Source organism: Pseudopodoces humilis, chromosome 15, assembly GCF_049639895.1.
Source record: "Pseudopodoces humilis isolate 2021_Gansu_Grassland_sample_001 chromosome 15, ASM4963989v1, whole genome shotgun sequence".
In the NCBI taxonomy this organism is placed as follows: Eukaryota; Metazoa; Chordata; class Aves; order Passeriformes; family Paridae; genus Pseudopodoces; species Pseudopodoces humilis.
Genome location: NC_142214.1, coordinates 8,445,391 through 8,463,702, shown reverse-complemented (window position 1 = coordinate 8,463,702; position 18,312 = coordinate 8,445,391). Strand labels below are relative to the sequence as shown.

Sequence of the window (18,312 nt, the reverse complement as noted above, 5' to 3'; positions counted from 1 at the left end):
TTGCCAATTTACGGCACAGTACAATACATTAGATCCCTTTACAGCACCTTGGTAAGGAAGCACATCATTGCAGAATAATACCAAGGGCTGGGAGAGGTCTCTGCCTTGCTCTGGTGTATTTGCTGAAGTTCAGCCCAATCCTTGAATGCTCCCTGTGGTTGTGATATCAGTAATGCATGCATGGGGACCCATCATGGGATGGCCAACAAACAACAAAAGCCTGGTACTAAAGGTGGTCTTTAGACACAATCTGAGAGTAATAAGAGATTAGGACAGACATTCTGCCCTAAAAGCTCTTACAGTACTGCTGCACTGTGCTTTTGCTTTTGTGATCCAGCCCTTTTAAAATGCCACAATGCTTTTACTGATTAAAAAAACCCCAATGCAACAACTAAACAATCCTTTCTGCATTTAAACCACTGGTTCTCTAAAAAGCGTTGGTATCATATACTTGGTAGATAACTGATAGATCCTTATATAATGCCCGTATGAAAAGTGTGCTGACACACAAAGAATTCCTTTATTTACTAATTGAAATCCGTAGGACAATGTGCTAATACTTCCCATCTCTAATCCTGTGTTTAGATTACCTCCATTCTGCCCTGTTAAAATACTTTGTTCTGTAATTATTAATCCAGATATTGTTCACCTCCTGAGAAACTGTCATCCTCTTTAGCTATGCATCTCACGTCTTTCAGTTTAAGCCCTTGCCTTACATCACTAGAAAACAGACCTCAGAATTGAAGTAAAACACTTGTTGAACAAGACAGTCTATTTCCCTGTAATAAATAAAAAGGTGTTTGATAGCTGTTGTGCATCAGAAGGGTTTGATGGACACGTATGTGTTGATTAGAGAGAACTGAATGTGGTGGATAATGCATTTTAAAGCAGACAATAAATTGGGAAAAAAGTTTCACATGGGGGAAGGTGGTAGGTAAAACAATCACATATGCCTGGGCAAATTATGACACTCACTGTATGAAGAACATGATAAGTAATGCAGCCTTTACTGTTTCCTGCCCTGCCACTGCTGAATTTGTGCTCAGCCAGCCTCTCCATCACCAGTCTTCCCATCCTTAGGGACTGAAGTATGGTGAGAAATTTATAGTTTTTATCTGGGAGGAATTTTGTGGTGTTTTGTTTTCTTGGGGATTTTTCTTTCATTTTACATTGGAACAAAACCCAGAATTCTCAAAACTCCTATCATAAAGGCACATGTCTGACAAATGCTGTGTGAGAATGCTGTTTCAGAAAGAAATAGAAGTTTCAGGGTGGCCTGATTGAAAAATTGGAAGGGGCAATAACACTACATAATTATACAGAAGATTAAAAATGTTGGTCAAAATAGTATGTTGAGTTTTGATTGAATGATGTATTTGGGCAGTTACTACCCAGAGCAGATTGAATCGTCTTTTTCTCTTGTTGAAAATGTCAAAGCAAAATCTTGAATTGCTTCAACACATGACAAACGGAAGACACTTTGAACAGGAAAATGAAGAGTCAAGCAGGTTGGTTACAAGAAGCTGACACAATTTCATGAGGAGTTTCTCAGAAATTACATTCCTAGCGCTGCCATTAGTGTTGTATCCATGTCCCGCTCACAGGGAGCTTCTACTGCCTTTCTCACTAAGCCTGGGGGGCAGCTTCCCCTTCCTGCAGCTTTGGGTGTATAAGCCTTGGCTGAGAGGATTTGTTAATAAAAATAGAGTTGGTTCCTCTCCTCTTTTTCCGCTTGATGATTTTTGACTCTTCTAATTTATTTTTTTTCTATTTTTCTCTTGATGTAAAGATTATCTTCATCATTTAATAAAGGATGGAGGAAATATACTGAAGTATTAAATCCTTATCTGCAGCCATTTGAAGTGCCTGTGGGACTGTTTAATCTCACATTTCAGAGGATTTGGAAGCTAGGCCTTTCTGCAGTTTCTGCTGCATGCAGTATATATGTGCTCAAGTTGACCTGTGGAATAGGTGCAATCCATCACTCACTTGCCGACAAGTTTATTTTGTAGTCCTCTGATAAAAATGTCTGGTGTGTTGACAACCTGCTTCACAATGGTTGATTCAAAACAAGTCCCAAAGACCCTTTTTTGGCCATATCTTCACTGGTTTTCATTGCTTTTCGCTTTGCCTTGAAAGTTTGAACTGTTTCTCTGGGAAGTTCATTTGTTCCTCTCAGCTGTGCTGGGTGTCACTCACTGGGCTTGGCAGTGGGGCTGCCCAGAGATGCCCCAATGGGAATTGGAATTTAAATCCTCAGACTTTTTCATGAATGGATCTCTGTGCAGCCTTTAGTCACATTCCTCTTGGAGGTTTGCCTGCAATTCTTTGCATCCCCTCTGACCAGTAAACATTTTCAAGTAATGTGGTAGTCTTAAAACATCACATTTTCTGTTGAATACTTGCCTTCTGCAAACCTGATGCTGTGCTTTGCACATCTTTGATGTACTTTTATGAAAAAGAAATTGCATTCTTGGATCAGAGACTGTTCCCTTTGTTTCATAGTAGCTGATACTGAAAGGTTCAGGTCCCAGGCTGATCACCAGGGGTTATTCTGCTTCCCATCAGCTGCTAGAAACTCTGATGTAAGTGGTAAAAGGCAGCAGAGCCGACTCTGAAAATGGGTCGTCCCGCCAGAGATTTCTATGGATGCTACTTTCTTTGTTAATTCTTTTAAATCCTTTGCCTCAAATAAGAAGACAAATTTCCTGGGATAACTACCTCCTTCATTTCTTAAAGCATTGTCTTTCATCAGAAGATTTACATTTTCTTGATCTTTGGTCATGAGGCAGGATAAACAGTAGCAAGTGTATCTATGAGTTCCTTATGTGCCTATATTATGCTTGCTTTTATTCATTTTCCTGCTCATCCAACCAATAATGACATGATTCGCCCCAATTCTTTTCTTAATGATGCTCCACATGCTTAGCAAGTATACAATTCAGAACTTCTTCAGTGGAAAAAATGAAAATGTAACAGACAAACCTGGTAGAATATATTTTGCAGCTTTTGAAGGCAAATTAGAGACAAAGAACCTACATAAACATTGCATAAACATTTTTTGAAAAGGTTTTCCTTGTCAAGTACACTAACATTTTTCATCATTATAACAGGCTAAGGAAGCCAGGGTGCTAATCCAAAGAATGCATCAGCATTAATAGACTGGATAGGGCAGGTGAAACCTTCTCATTAGCCCCCAACAGAGCAAAATCAGTTGGCAAGAGATGACAACTTAACTAAAGTTTCATGTTTCTTACTTGTGAATGTAATTAATCTAAAAGATTTACAGTTGAAATTCCATCTAAAAATTGTTTGTGGTGTGGCCGCTTTGCAATCGTAATGACCCCGCTGAACATCAAAGCAGGCTAAACTGTTACACTGTGCAACATCTAAAATTGTCCAAAGTACAAGTTTTAAATGGTTGCTACTGCCTTTGAGACTTAAGTGAAAAGCATTTTTAATGTCATTCTTCAATAGTTCTGTCCTTTTCTTTGAAAAGTTGCCGCAGGATGTTTGGTCTGTAGTGAGGGTTTGATCTGGGCTGTCTCAGGGCACAGGTGGGCCATGAGGTTGCCTGGAACAGTGAAGTAAGAGAGGTGGCAAAATGGCACTGGCCCTTCCTTCAGTGGTTTGTGGTGAGCACTGGCTGGAAGATGCTGTTGAGCTTGGACATGGCTTTTCCTCAAAAAAGGCACCCATTGTTTTGCCTACATGTGGTACCATAGGTGCCTAAAACTTTGTTCATCTGATATTCATCATCCACGATAATTCTCTATTGATACACTATCTCTACCTAATACAAGTTTTTTTAGTCTGAGGGAATAATGGATTGCTTTGAGTTTTGTTTAAAAAGTGCATAAAATCCACTCCATGATAATTCATGTATCTGGAGTTGTGCTGTGGTGCAGTACCTCACTGTGCACAAGTGGTCAAATTGATCATGGAATATTAATGGCTTGTGGACTGCAGGCTTTTGGTAGCCTGGCTTCAGGTTGACAAGAATGATAGCTTTCATTTGCATGCAAAGGCTCCAGCTGTTCCTTTAAGATGGATGAAGGGATCTGGCTTCATCCGTCACCACTTCTTTACTTTCTTATAAGACAGAAAGAAAAAAGAATTTAAAAAGCCAAACCATAAAATGTCATAAAATGTTCTTTGCAGATCTCCTTGAAATAGAGGGTAATTTCAAGCATCTTATTTTTGCCCAGAGTCCAAGAGAAACATTTTGAGAGCAGATGAAATTATGTGTCCTTTGTGCTAAATACACTCTGTTCATTAAATAAAGCACACTCCATTTGAGATTTTCATGAATTACATTGAAGGAAAATGTAATTTACATTTAGTAAGAATTTATTACACTTTTTCTCTACTTCAGAGGAAACTCATGCTGGAGTCTTAAAAGCAAGCAAGCTTCATGATCCACATTTAGGAAAGGAATAAAATGATCACAAGAGTCATTTTGGTTGGGAAAGAATTTTGCATAATCTAACACAATCTGTGAAATTTAGAAATGCAGTGAAAAGAGAGGTGTGTTGGCAACTGTAGGAGTAAGGAAGCTTGATAACCTCATACAGTGAAAGCCCTGCTAACACAGAATTCTTCTACTTTCCAGCACCCACCTTGCAATGAATCTAGTGACAGCACCAATGGTAACCCCTACCATCAGTGCCACTGAATGTTTCACATCAGGAGATGCATAACAGTCAATGCCACAGGCATTTAACACGTACATTGCAGTCGTGTTAAGTGTTCAGCCCTGTTGTAATTACTTTGTGATAGGCACCTTGTGGGATTTTGCCATCTGTGCTTCAGTAATGTGCAATCTGTGCTATTGTTTCTACTCCACTTCACCAGAGTCCTGAGTCGTACTCTATTGCATAAGTTCCACCAATCTCACCACTTTATTTTCTTATGACTTAATTGCCTTGTGAGACGGTGGAAGAAGATCCAGCACAAACCTGGAAAATAGAAGATCCCAAACCAAAAATCTAGTTAATCTCTACTTCTCTTAACATTTTCATGAATTCAACAGAGTTCGTCTAATGCCTTCTCTCCAAAGCCATTTGGCTCTCTTTGTGCACTCTGACAGCATCCCATGTGCAATAGATAGAGACATCTTAGGTGAGGGGACTGGCAGAAAAACTCTTTACCCAGAAGTGATTTTGCCCATAGAATAATTAGCTGCTCTTATTAGTTCTAAATATTCACCATGGGTTACAAGGTGATGCCTGCAGCAGAAGCTGTTGGAGCAGCAGGTAAGAACAGGACAAGCACAACCAGCTGGTCAGGATTTGGCTGCTCTCAAAGTCAAGGGAGCTGCAGTCAGGGCCAGCTTCTTCTCGGTGCCAGTAGCATGACCTGACAAACACAGGTCTGTTCTGAGTCATTGAGGACTTAATGAGTTAAAATCAAAACCACCAGTAACAAACCAAGATCATTTGAGTGCCTCAAAATTCATTTCCCTTGTGAGCTGCATTTCAGCATGGGCACAGCATCTTCCTTAATGCTGTGATTGTGTTGTCCTCCTTTCTATGTCATAAAAAGAATTCATGTGATGAATTCCAATTATTTACTGCTAATATAAAAATGCTAAACTTCATCTTGCAGAAAATTGTCCCACAGAGGTAGTCCTAACAGTGCATTAAGGCATTCTTGATCCTAGGTAGGCTTTCCAAAAAGTGGTGTTTGTGGTGGTAGTGGCAGAGGGGGAAGCATCCAGCTGCTGTATCATTCCACATTTTCCCAAAAGAAGAATTTCCTGCTTGAATAGTAATAAATAGAGAAAAACTCTTTGTCATTGGCTAATGACTCCTGACTTCCACACAAGTTCTGAGTTTACTAAGTTGGAGTTTTTTGAGAATAAGTGTTCAGTGTTTATTTTCAAAGACTGAGATATTTATCCTTAGACAACATCTCATTGCAGTGGCTTTATTTCTGTTAGAGCAAATGACAAATGGAGGTGCAATCATTTTGTCAGCTTAAGCTGAGAGGAAGGAAATAACACAATAGGCAACTGATGGAGAAGTGTGTTTTGACTGACTGGTGGAGCACACTACAATAGAGCTAATCAGGAAACAGGGTCCCTGTATAAACACAGCCTCACAAAATTGCATTTTTATGAATGAGTTGCTTCATGTGGTTTCCTACTACTTTTCACCTTGTGTGGTAATTTTCTGCTGTGCCAAGAAAATGAAAAGCAGTGATTCTGATCTGGGAGCAGGACTTGCTGGTGATAGTGTGTTGGAGGTTTGGTCCACAGAGTCCAGGTGAAAACCCTTGGCTTTTTAAACAAGCTTTTAACTCTTCAAGTGAACAGCTCGTTCCCTGTCAGCCAAACTACAGCTGTCACATTACATTTACATCTGCACAATTAGCTCTCACATTTGCTTCATTGTAAGCAGCAACATGGAAGATAAAACAGTAGCAGGTCAGGCCTGAGAAATCTGCCAGCCGCTGAGAAATCTCTTGGCACAAGCTAGGGTTTCAGGTGAGACAGAGGGAGTTAGGGATGTATCTTTTCAAAAGGTACAATGCTGAGCTTCTCTTAGCAGTATGTGCCCTCTGGTTATTACATTGATTGAGAGTTTTGCATGCAGTTAGTTCCATCGTCATCTATGGTGTGCTGGTTGCAGTGTCACTGCCAAGATTTGTCTTTGCCAAAGTAGATCTAAGCCATGTCTGGAAGCATATGTATTTGAACTGGGAGTGAGCAAAAGCTTAACTTTGGGTAGGAGCTAGTTTCAGATTAAGGCTTTGGCATGCAGTTATTTGCCCCAGAGGGTGCTATTCAAACAGATCTGTTCTGCTGTCAAAAGGTTAGCCAGATTCTTGAATGAATGATACTAGAGGCTCTGTGTTAATTAATGGTGGTAAAATGCCAGATCATTTGATTGAAGGAAGTAGGTTGGCAAGCAATTGTGTCATAGAAGCTTTGAATCAATTTTGTTAGATTCCCTGCATTCTGTTTCATATTTAGATAATTTTTCCTTTCATCATTGCAAATTACATGAGCAAATGTCCAAGAGGTACATTAATGGCAAAATTACAGAACAGCAAATGTACTTTGGGTGCTTATCACAAGAAAAGGGAAGTCATTACCCACCACAAAGAAGAAAGAAGGAAGCTGTTCCCCAGCATTTGACGAGTTCCTAGCCACATGGGAGTTCATTTTAGCTCCCTTCTAAGAATTATCTGGTCTGGAAAACACTCCAGCTGTGCTGAGCTACAAGAGAGGCCCTTCAAATCAAAAGCAGCTGGATTTCAGTGCATGACCCTGGTGCTGACTGGCTTCACACAGTTCAGAGCCGGGAGCACAGGTGATGCCTGTTGGCTTGGGCCATGTCCTTTTGCATGGAATAGGGGAAGGGGATCTGCGCTCAATTCAGAAGTTGCATGTAGCTGAGCCTTTCAAAATATTTGAGTTCACTGTAGCAACAGTTTGGGCTCTCTGTCATGGTGGATGCTGTAAAAGTCTGCCTGGAGTGGGGTGGGTACTGTGAAGCTGCTGCCGAGGGAAGGTAGGAAATAGTGTGGGTAAATAGAGCTGTGTCAAATAATAAACTGTGGAGGAGCTGGGGCTTCCTGAGAAGCCTGACAGTTTTTCTAGCTGGTTATCACTGCTTTTCCCTAAGTAATGATATCCTAAGGCTGTTTGTTTTCAACTGCTTTGTACTTTTTCAAGAGAACTCATTAGTGTGTCTGAATATGGAATGATAGATTTTTGAAACAGTAGGGCTGTGGTGGGGAAAAAAAAATGAGCCTCAAGGCTCTGAGGCTTCACTGGCACATAAAAGCAGGAGCCACTCCTTTAAGGCAGTTTTCTTTAGCTGGTCCTGTGGGTAGCTAAATGTTGACCTGTGCAGCACACCGTGCTCTGCTTTATCTGACAAAGATCGCTGTGTAACTGGAGAGACCAAATCTTTTACAGGTCTCTTCTCTGCTTTTCGACAGCATGCTCTTTGTGACTATGACAAAGAGAGAATAAAAGCATCATATATGCTGGGAAAGAAAATGCACCTGTATGAGCAGCTGCAGAGGATGACATCAGAGTATTGATTTGTACAAAAGTCTTATGGACAAATGGAGTGACAAGTGTTGTTGAAATCACGGGAATGTGATTATTGTTCTAAAGTTTGTGCTACTTTTGAATGGGGTGAATATAAGCATAGGAGGAAAGAGCACTTTAGACAGTTCCTGAGCAATCTGGCTGCTAAACAGCCTCTGGCCATGTTCACCAGTCTCTTTTGGGAGGCACATGCATTGCCAAGTGCCTCTGGGTAAAAGAAATGTCTTTCCAGCTTGTCTTCCAACACCTGTGACTTCCAGCCATGGGAATCTCCTGGGACAAGGTACAGAAGCCTTCCCTCAGTCTCAGTTTGGTGCTGGATCTGTCTGATAGCACTTCCATAATCAAATCCAGCCAAGGCAGTCCCAGCCTGGTCACAGGATGAAATCCTGGAATGACGAGGAAAGGCAAAGCAGCCCCTTAGGCTGCTGCATTGTCAGAGCCAGTACCTTCCAAAGCTGGCCCTGTCAAGGTGGCTGCAGGAATGGCTGCCTTGGGAAGCTGATGCTCCTTGTTCCAGTGGCTTCACCATGTATGTGTTACTGCTCAGAGCAGCCCTGGGACATGCCACATTCCACGGCATTTGGAAAGGCAAAAAAACCCATAGACAGCTGTATCCCAGCTCTTCCCTTGACAGTTCATGAGGTAGATTCAGCTTCATAGCAGAATTACTGCCCCTTTGATAATAGGAAGAGGATTTACAGTACATTTAGTTGTTTTAATTTCATGTAGCTTTGTGGGAGGTCAAGTAAGAGTTTATACTGTTACCTTTGTTAAATACAGTAACAGCACTATTTGTTCTTCTTTCCCTGAGCAAGGCTGGAAATCAGTGCCCACATTTCTGTAAACTGTTTCTAGAATTAAGGAAAGTTATTGTAGAGGAATGGGAGTTTGAATAAAGGTTGTTTTTTTTACTTTTGTCAAGTAAAGAGATCATATAAGCCTAGAGCCTCTTGTAGTTGAAAATATCTTGTATTGCCTTTCCATTTAAGAAGGACCAGAAGTGAATTTTGTAAGGTAAATAAGTGATCTGATGTCTGACCTCTAAAATAAGAATAGCCTTTGTTTTCAGTAAACATATCTGACATTGAGGAGCCAGCAGGTTGTTGCCTTCTCGTCTCAAAATCTCTTTGGGCCATTTCAGTTCCTATGCAAAGAGCTCTTGACAGGCTGCCAGCTTATTATGGTGGTTACTCTCCAAGAAGATTATGGCAGAACATAACCATTTAAAATGTGACATGCAGGAGCACATTTAGAAAATTTCAAAATGCTGCAAGTAAAACTGAGGGAATCAGAAGGAAGCCCTCATCAGATTGGGTTACAAAGGGTGTAGGTGGGAATGGGATATGAAAAGAATATTAAGAAAGGAAAGCCTGAGCACACTGGCACATCATGGATGAAGCTGTTCCAGCAACTTTTCTCCATGTTCTACAATGAGCAGAGTACAATTTAGCACCAGGAAATAAAAATAATAAGAAAAGCATAAAGGTAGCAAGAAAAGCCTGAAAAATTGAAGAAAAAGCTAAGGAAAAAAAACTGTTTAAGTATACCAGAAATTGAAACTCTGAGGCCATTGTGGATATGAAATTGTTTTGTAGGTTGGCAATTGTTTATTTTACAAACTCGGGTCAAATAACTTCAGGTGATGAGTTTAAGCAGGAAAAATTTGAAGATAATTTTGAAATGTTTATTTTCATGTGGTGCAAGATGCTGTACTTAATTAAAAACACTTCTTCTCATTTTCAGGAATACACAGTCATTTATTTCAAGCTAAGCCAGGTTTACAAAACCTATTTGCACAGTCTGGCCCTAAGTTTTTAACAGGGCTGTGAAGCCTGTGCCTGTAGCTATACTTTTTAATAGCTGTGTTTTCTGCTTGCTGGAGCAGTCCCCTGGCAGGACAGGTCTGGGGTATTGTTTCCTGCTCTCACATGGGGATATTTTTACACAGCAGGAGGCAGAGTACCTGGTAAGGCTTTGAGAAGAGGGTCTGGGTACCCCAGCTGGGGTGGGAGTCTAAGCTACTGTGGAGCTGCTGGGGTCCTTCAAGCACAATTATGTGCAAGTTTCCTATGTATTATTTTGGCATAAAGACATGTTGGGACTGGTCACACTGAGATAGATTTGTCTGGCACTTCAAATTCATTGTGTTAACTTTGCAGTGTGAGCATCTAAACTGCTTGTTCTACTTATTACATGTAAGTTAAAAGTGAGAAATTGAGTTTGTTTTGGTGCTTTGTGCTAAAAATGTAATTCGTGAAACAAGTAATTTCTATTGAATCAGGATCACCATGGCCACAAGGTAGGTGATAAGATGTCAGCTGTGTAACAGCTATAGTATGTAATAAATGTTTACATGCCATCAAGTATACAAACATTTGAATGCTTACATGACAGAGCTTTTCTTTTGCAGTCATTGGTCTCAATTTTTCCATTACATTTTCTCATTTTCTTTTCTAGCTTTGCTCACAGACAAACCTCCAAAGCCATTGTTCCCCATGGAGAACCAGCCAACTGTTATAGATGTCCAGCTGGGTAAGTCCCCTTCTGGGAATAATAGATCCTAAACTTACACTCTGGTAGCAGATGGGATAAATTGAAAGTGATAAGAAAGGTTTAGTGGTAGTTATTACATGCAAATCAATTTGCAGCTTCTCATTTATAACCATAGAATTCACTGCCATGGCAATTTAAGGGAATGAACTTGTATAACATCAGGGGATGGCAGTACTAATTGGTTACAATGGGTATTAAATATAAAGCACTGATGCTGTTCTTAATTTATGATTGGTAGGCTAAAACATGTTTACATTGGTGCTGTATTGGTCAGTTGATGTTCACCTTAAGACAAATGTTCTCATAAAAGAGGTGCTGATTCCTTTAAAAGTTAGAGTAAAGCATTGCATTTTCAGGTTGTTCTGAATGTGTACCAGAAAGGACTTTTGACCAAAATGCTTGCATGCTTTTCTCACTCCTGTTATACATTCTGTGAATGCACACCCCTGAATCTCGGCTAGCAGCTCCTATTTTCTGTCATGTTAGAAAATAATGTTAGAGTTCTGCTAACTTTGGAAAGCTGTAAGGTATTGTGATACTGAAAGAACTGTTCAGCATTGAGGTTCCAGAGGTTTTTTTTAGTGACTTGAAAATACATTTCTAATTTCAAGAGGCAGAATTGGAGTTGCCGTTAAGGACTGTGATGCTATGGGCTGAAATTACAAGAGATGTATTACATGTGGGGATTATTCACTCAGTGCTGAAACTGTGGCACTTTGCTTCTTGAGCTTGACTCTCTTCCTCCTTTATACCAAAGCTGTCTAGAATTCAGAGGTGGAATGGTGTTTAATGGCAAGCAGGATCAGTGTGAAACATTTTAGGAGGGCTGGTGATATTGTAGTAAAGCTGTTCGTGTTTGTGAAATTCTACAGGCTTCTACTTGAGATGAGTACAAAGACACATCCTTGTTCTTAAACCAGGTGCCAAACAATGTCAGAGAAGCACTGTGGATACTATGAAGTATTTAAAAATGGGGCTTGAATTCTTGAATGTGAGCATATAAATCATTTGTGACCTTAGTGAATCTTTAAGATTTGATTTCTCTCGTACACCTGAAATGATTCAGGAGTCTGTAAGGCTTTGCACAAGGAAGACAGCAGTGGATCTGGGACGCAGCCAGTGCCAGATGAATTCTGCAGACAGGTGCATATCTGCATATTTAGGTTCCCCTCCACAGGGCTCAAATATCTGTAGCTGAACAGAAATTGCCCCTAAAAGAGGATATGAAATTGATCTGGAGCCTTAGTTAAAATCCTACTTGAGTTAATAGCAAAACACAGTCATTGAAGTTTGGATCAGCCCAAAAGGCTGAATTCAGTCTCCTGGTCTAACTTCCTAGAAGTCAACTTTCTAATGATTTCCTTTGGGAGCACACTGTCCCTGTACACATCTGTGTAATAAAGACACTCAGAGTACACATCTTTGTTTCCTGCATTTTCATTTAATCTTCATTTTCTATTCCAAGTTCCCCTGTTCCAGCAAGAGCCTGTTGGTTTTGCACTGAATTCTTTGTTGTTGTTGTTGTTTGTGTGAAAGCATTTTGTTCTGGCTGATTAAAAGGAGGTTTGATTAAAAAAAAAAAAAATAAACCCCCTCCTCTCCATGGAGATGTGGCTCAGTAATAGGATTTTGGAATATCTCTAGAGGGAAATACAAATCTTCCATCTTTATATACTGGAATCTTAAGGGACATTTGTTGTCCCTTAACATCAGGGAATTTACATATGGTGCATTTTTTTCTGATATGTTAATGGGTTTGGTTATTGCCACTAAACCATATTCATATGATGGAACTTTAACTTACTTTGCAGTGAAATTCATTGATTTCCCTCTTGATTTAACTTGGCAAATAGATAAAGCTGGGAGATTCTCAGTGAGCACCTTCATCTTGTGGGGGCCACCAGCAGCCTGGGGCAGGGAGGCCGTGCTGGGGTCTGAAAGGTGCCAGAGCCTTGAAGGATTTGGAATCATTTGATTGCACAACGTAATGTGGGAGGAGGTTTTGTGTAAGGTCACCTGCTGGAATACTTCATTGAAATCTTGTTAAGCTCCTAGGAGTTTTGAACAATTTACATTATTTGGTATTTTATTAGATATTAAAGGAAAATGTCTGTGTTTTCCATGCCCTTTAGCCCCTGGAGTCAAATCACCCAATGTGCCTGATTTTTCAGTAGTTATACAAGTATGAATGTGCCACTAAGCTACAAAAGAAATGAAGTTTAATCCATCTACTTCTTCTGCAGAGATTATTTTAGTTTTCAACTGGAAAGCTAATCTTTAAAGAAATAGCTGTCTTTCCTCTATAAATAAGAGGAGATTAATAATTATTTACTGTCTTTATCCTTAATGATTAGCATGATGCAGAGAACAAAATCTCCCTAGGCCTCTGGGCGGTGGCCTAACTATTTAGCAGCTTATTTGGACTTACTGCAAACTTCAATATTCACCTTTTAGCTTTCAGATCTTATAATAAGTTTTAGTGAAAACAGGTATGCACAATTCTTACTGACAGTGGATAAAAGAGCTCCTTCAGGCTTCAAACATGGTCCAGAGCCTGCCTTCCTCTTCTTAAGGAGCAGTAATGTATTTTGTGACAGAGATCTGAAACCAATCCTGTCAAGATTAGAGAGAAGCAGAAACTGGAATTTGCTTCTTTTTTGTTTTCTGTATTTGCTTATGGTGGAGAAACAGAGCCAGAGCCAGGGCAGGGTTGACAGGAGGACAAAAGAGCATCCCAGAGGACTGGGGAAATGGTCCAAAACAGTTTCACTCAGTTGCTTTACTAAGTCAGATAATCATTTCATCTCTGGGCCATCCTAGAAAATAATGATTGATGACTGATTTTATTTTTTTTTTAATTGTCCATTTACTGCTTCCTTTTTATAAAAACAAAACCAGGGAAAAAAAACCCAAAGCCTTTTTATTTGCAATTTAGATTTTTTGCATTGAGGTCAGTACAGAAATAGTTCTTGATTGCATGATATGTGATACATTTAATCTTTTTCTACCTTGGTATTAACAAATAATGTTTATTCTTACTATATAGTGTATGTTTTGCAAATACATTGCATTACTCTGATAATAAAATGTTCTTCCTCAAAAAAAATATTCCTGAATTGTCTTCATGACATTAAAATCAAATTTGATAGTACAGGCCAAAACACACACAGCTCTTGTGCCCAGGAGATGGGGTGGCTTTGGCTGAAGGCCTTTAAGACCATCTCCCATGGGAATATTAAAGTGTATGTCATTGTGATTAAAAGTTGCATTGTTCAAAGGCCCCTTTTTTAAAGCCCAAGCTTGCTGTTACTTTGACCATATAAACCTGAGTGTGTTTATGGATTGTTCATGCCAAATCCCTGACTTTAGAGAAATCCTGATGTGATTTAGAAGAGTGAAGATTGAGACCTTGTCAGGTGTCTTGGGGCTGTGAACAGTAAGTTTTAAAGATCTTTAAACTGTGAATTTACCTAATTTCACATACAGCTGTCTGACAGCAAGTGGAGCACGCTGTGCTGTAAGACTTAAGACGACATTTTGGTACGTTGCTCTGCTGATTTCTTAATTAATTTGTTACATTCTTTTCCAGCTAACTTCGTTCACTCTTAGTGCTCTGAGAACATGGAAAGAAGTAAAACCATTCCTTGGTGTTTTGATTACATGATTACAGAGTAGGTTTCTCCTCTGAATTTGTGGAGTTTTAGTAGCACCAAGAAGCCAAAATCCCACTGATCCCTAGGAGCTGTTGCCCTGCCAGCTCTCAGCTGGTGTAAAAACAGTGTGGCAGAGGCATTTGTGGGAGAAAGGAAGCACAGTTGTGCTCTGCTGATTTTGGGCTGGACACAGATCTGTAAGGATCTATATCTAGCCAGTCTCTGTAAAAGCAGCTGCCAGAGTTCTCTAGCTTGCACCATGGCTGCTATTTTTCATTTGTGTGTTCCACAGAGCATCAAAAAAGCTGAAAATGCAATATCAAAATAGATGCTAAATCTGTTAATTCTGTACCATGTATTACAGTGACTGTGGTGTTAAGTTAGGCTTCTTATGAATGAGTTGGTTGAGTGGAGTGAATTTTGCATGTTTGGGTCTATATTAATTGAATAGATAATTTACATATCATTTGCTTTTCAGCTATGTCCTGGTTTTGTTTTCAGGTGCTTGCTTAAGAAGTGTAGCAGGAATCTTACAAAACAAAGCAAGAATCCCCAAAGCAAGAATTTACTGAACAGGAAGGATGTCAAGGGGTTTAACTCTCTTTTGTCGTGGTCGTTTCTCTGTTTCCAAAGAAGCTGAGGAAAGAAAACACATAGTTTATGAGGATTGTCATTATTCCTAATAGCTGAACTGCTCAGAAAGATTTTGTTTCTAAAAGATTTAACAGCACCATTCCCTGGGACTCATTATTAGATAGATCAATAGAGATCAATAGAGCTACTGTAAAACAATTGCAAGGGAATATACAAAGTTACATCTGCTGACAGGTATAGGAATAGACTAAAAATAGTTAGGAATAAAAAAGCCCTTTTCGTTTGCAGCACTGGATGAAAGGAATTATTTGAGAAGTGAAAATTCATGCATTTACTGACATTTTAAATGTACCACTTCACTCTCCAAAATCTTAATTTTCACTGAGATGTCACTTCTTTTCTTAAATAAATAAATGTTAACAAAAAAAACCCCTGCAAGATGTTTGAGGCATTCATTTCATACCAAACATCTTTATTCAAGACAGTCCAGCACTATGTCATCACAGATTTGCTCATTAAATCTTACATTCTTCATATTTAAAGATACAGATATTTGATAAGCAAGTGAATAGAGCGGTGATCTTGGACAGAGCTAATACAGAAATTTTGAACTGTAAAATGTTTCAAACAGAGCAAGTGATCGGAAAGTGAACTTGAACATTCTTAATTAGTGTGCTTGCAGTGTGGGAAGAGCACTGATACTTGTCTGTGGTCAGGCCTCGAGTGCTGTGGACATACCTTTTGATTTGGGGTTTGATTAAAGGCTCACGTGCAGTAACTGCTGAGGAATGTAGTGGGTATGCATGAAAAACAGGGATCTCCATGCTGCCTTTCCTTCCTCAGCTCCTCCCAGGCATTCTCCAGCCTAGGGCTTAGCAGGGGCTCTCAGAGGGAGCTCTGGGCTTCCGTGAGCTGGGTCAAGCCCAGAGCTTTGCACCTCCTGGCTCATCTGGGACAGCATAGAAGAGCCAAACATTGAGGAACTGGAGGTGAGCTGATCCAAATGGGTCCTGAGTCACAAAAGAGGCCGACTGAAAGTTATCCATAGAGACTCATTCTTCTTTCCTTGTGCAAGGCCTGAGTGGAGGATAAGTGACAGTCTTGCCCCAAATCATGTCCTACTCCCTTGTTCTGTCTGTGTAGAGTGACCTACAAATTCAGGTCTGAGTGATCTGAATGACAGAGCAGAGGGAAGGTGGGACTAAAGGCAGAGTAGACCCGTGTGGGGTAGTCCCACAGTCCGCCCCAACACCAGCAAAAGTTTGGTTCCCTCCATCCCCAGTTCTCCCCATGCTGCACCTTCATCTCACAGTCCTTTTCTCCCTCTACTGTTGTTGTCTGGAGGAACAAGCTGGTACCTTCACTGCTGTCTCCTCCACACCTTCTTCCAGTCATCCATGGCTCTTTACTGCATCCACCTCTTCCCACAGATAAGCTGGGAGATCCCTGTTCTTCCCAGGGGTGGACCAAACCTCACACACAGCTTCCCTCCCTTCACCAGGTTACAGATTCGCTGTGTGACCCATCCCAGACTCAGCACTGGAAAATCATCTCCTCCCAGCACTGCAGACTCGTGTACCAAAAGCTCCATGTTACTGCACAGAAATACATAAAGCAGCAATTTTCACTAGGAAGTGAAGAGGAGCTGAGGGGAAGGTCTTTAGGACCTGCCTTCCTTTGCAGCACAAAGGATACAACTCCACAGCTATTTCAGCTGTACGTGCCTGTAGGAAAGGAGGCAGGATTTACATCTATTGCAATCATTCTGTACTAATCTGCAGGGAATATTAGAGACAAATTGTCTGACATTTAGGTTTAGAAGTAGTTCTCTAAATACCCAAAGTGTATTACTGCTAATGCTTTGATGCTAATTTGGTATGTTATTAATATCCCTGCTTCTCTCGAGGATAATGGTGAAATGCTGCACTTCAGAGACTTGGGCTGGGATCTGTGGTTCAGCTGGTGTATATCCACAGTTGTTTTGCCTTTTGTATGGTTAATCCAGGTTTTCATCTGTGGAACAGAGCAATTCATTGGCACACTTCTATCTTTTGTTTTAATGGACTTGGAAAGACAGGTCAAATTCTGACTGCTGATCCATGATTTTTACATCCATTGGAATCCATGGGATTGGCACAGATGTGTGAGAAATGAAAAATTTCCAATTTTTTTTCTGTACTTCTACAAACTATTTATTGCTTACATGGGGTTCAGTGTATGTTAGATCAGTATATACTCTTAGGGCAGCATGAGTCTGCCCGTATAGAAAAGATTGATTAATTGGTGTCAGATAGACACCCTTGCAGTTAGTTTTGAAATAGCAATACTATAGATCAATCTGTTATGTTCTTTTTGTTCCAAGAAAATGGTTAAGAGGAAACACTCCAGTATATCCTGACTTACACTTGTCCCAAGGCATTCATCCAAGGGCATTAGCTAACTTATGATGATTGAGGAATGCCTCAAATCATCTTGCTCCAGTAAATCTTCCTCTGAAAGTGGTGACTGTAGTGTGGTGTCCAGGACATGGACCTTTAGCATTTTACTAGGATTAAACTACCATCAACCAGTGAAACCATCATTTCAGCTGCCACAGACATGTGCTGAGCTTGGCTAAAGGATCTCTTTTTTGGTTTCTCAATTTACTTCATTTGAGTGGTGTCTGGGAAATGGGCACAAATTTGTTTCTGCAAAAATGAAGTTCAGCCCATGAGAAAGAAAGCAGAAAAGATGGTCCTGGTGGAAAGCAGGGGCTTAGGACTGTTGGTAAGATTTGTGGGGCTTTTTTCTCCTATAACTCTCCTGACCTTGACCAGGGCTCTGTCCTCATTTAAGGTGAGGATATTGCTTCTCTGGTTTTCAGGAATGTTGTGACAATAAAATCACCTGGTATTGGGGAAGTTCTCCAAGAAGGGCAAAGAAGGAATAGAGATAGAAAAAGCTTTGACCTGGATTTTTGCCTCAGGGACCTTGCGTTTTTGGGCTCTAAGCCTGACTGCAAACACAGAGACATTTAACTTCATAGTCCACAGACATATGCTATTGTGCATTGAAAGTCAGACAATATTAATGTTCCAGAAAAGAGAACCACAGGGCAAAGTTTGCACCATTTTCCATGCTTATTGGAAACACTGTCACTGAAAGAAATTCATGTGCTGCCATTTTACATTCCCTCTACAGTGTTTGTCATGTGAATGAGTTATTAAGCTGTGAATGCCTCATATATTCTGTAAATTACAGACTAGAAACATTCGGCACTACTATTTTGACCTTTTCAGCATTCTGTGATTTGCTGGGCATGCCATTCCACATCTTTTGTTTACGGCCTCACTAAAACGTAGGGATGGAGCTGAGTGGGCAAACAGTCAAAATATACGGGGCTGGGAAAGGTCAGGGTCATGCATCACAGCACTGCTGTTCATTGGGCAGGGAAGATGAAAATCT

The 18,312-nt window shown here is 40.2% G+C and overlaps 1 protein-coding gene across 8 annotated transcripts in view; it reads left to right on the top strand.

The window, feature by feature from the left end:
- Positions 1-18,312, top strand: part of IL1RAPL2 (interleukin 1 receptor accessory protein like 2) — a 373,503-nt gene that overhangs the window by 257,410 nt on the left and 97,781 nt on the right. For all 8 annotated transcript variants that reach the window (XM_088062810.1, XM_088062814.1, XM_088062811.1 and 5 more), the window contains one exon: positions 10,526-10,600. In XM_088062810.1, coding sequence (XP_087918936.1) covers positions 10,526-10,600 — 75 coding nt within the window. The remainder of the gene's footprint in view (positions 1-10,525; positions 10,601-18,312) is intronic.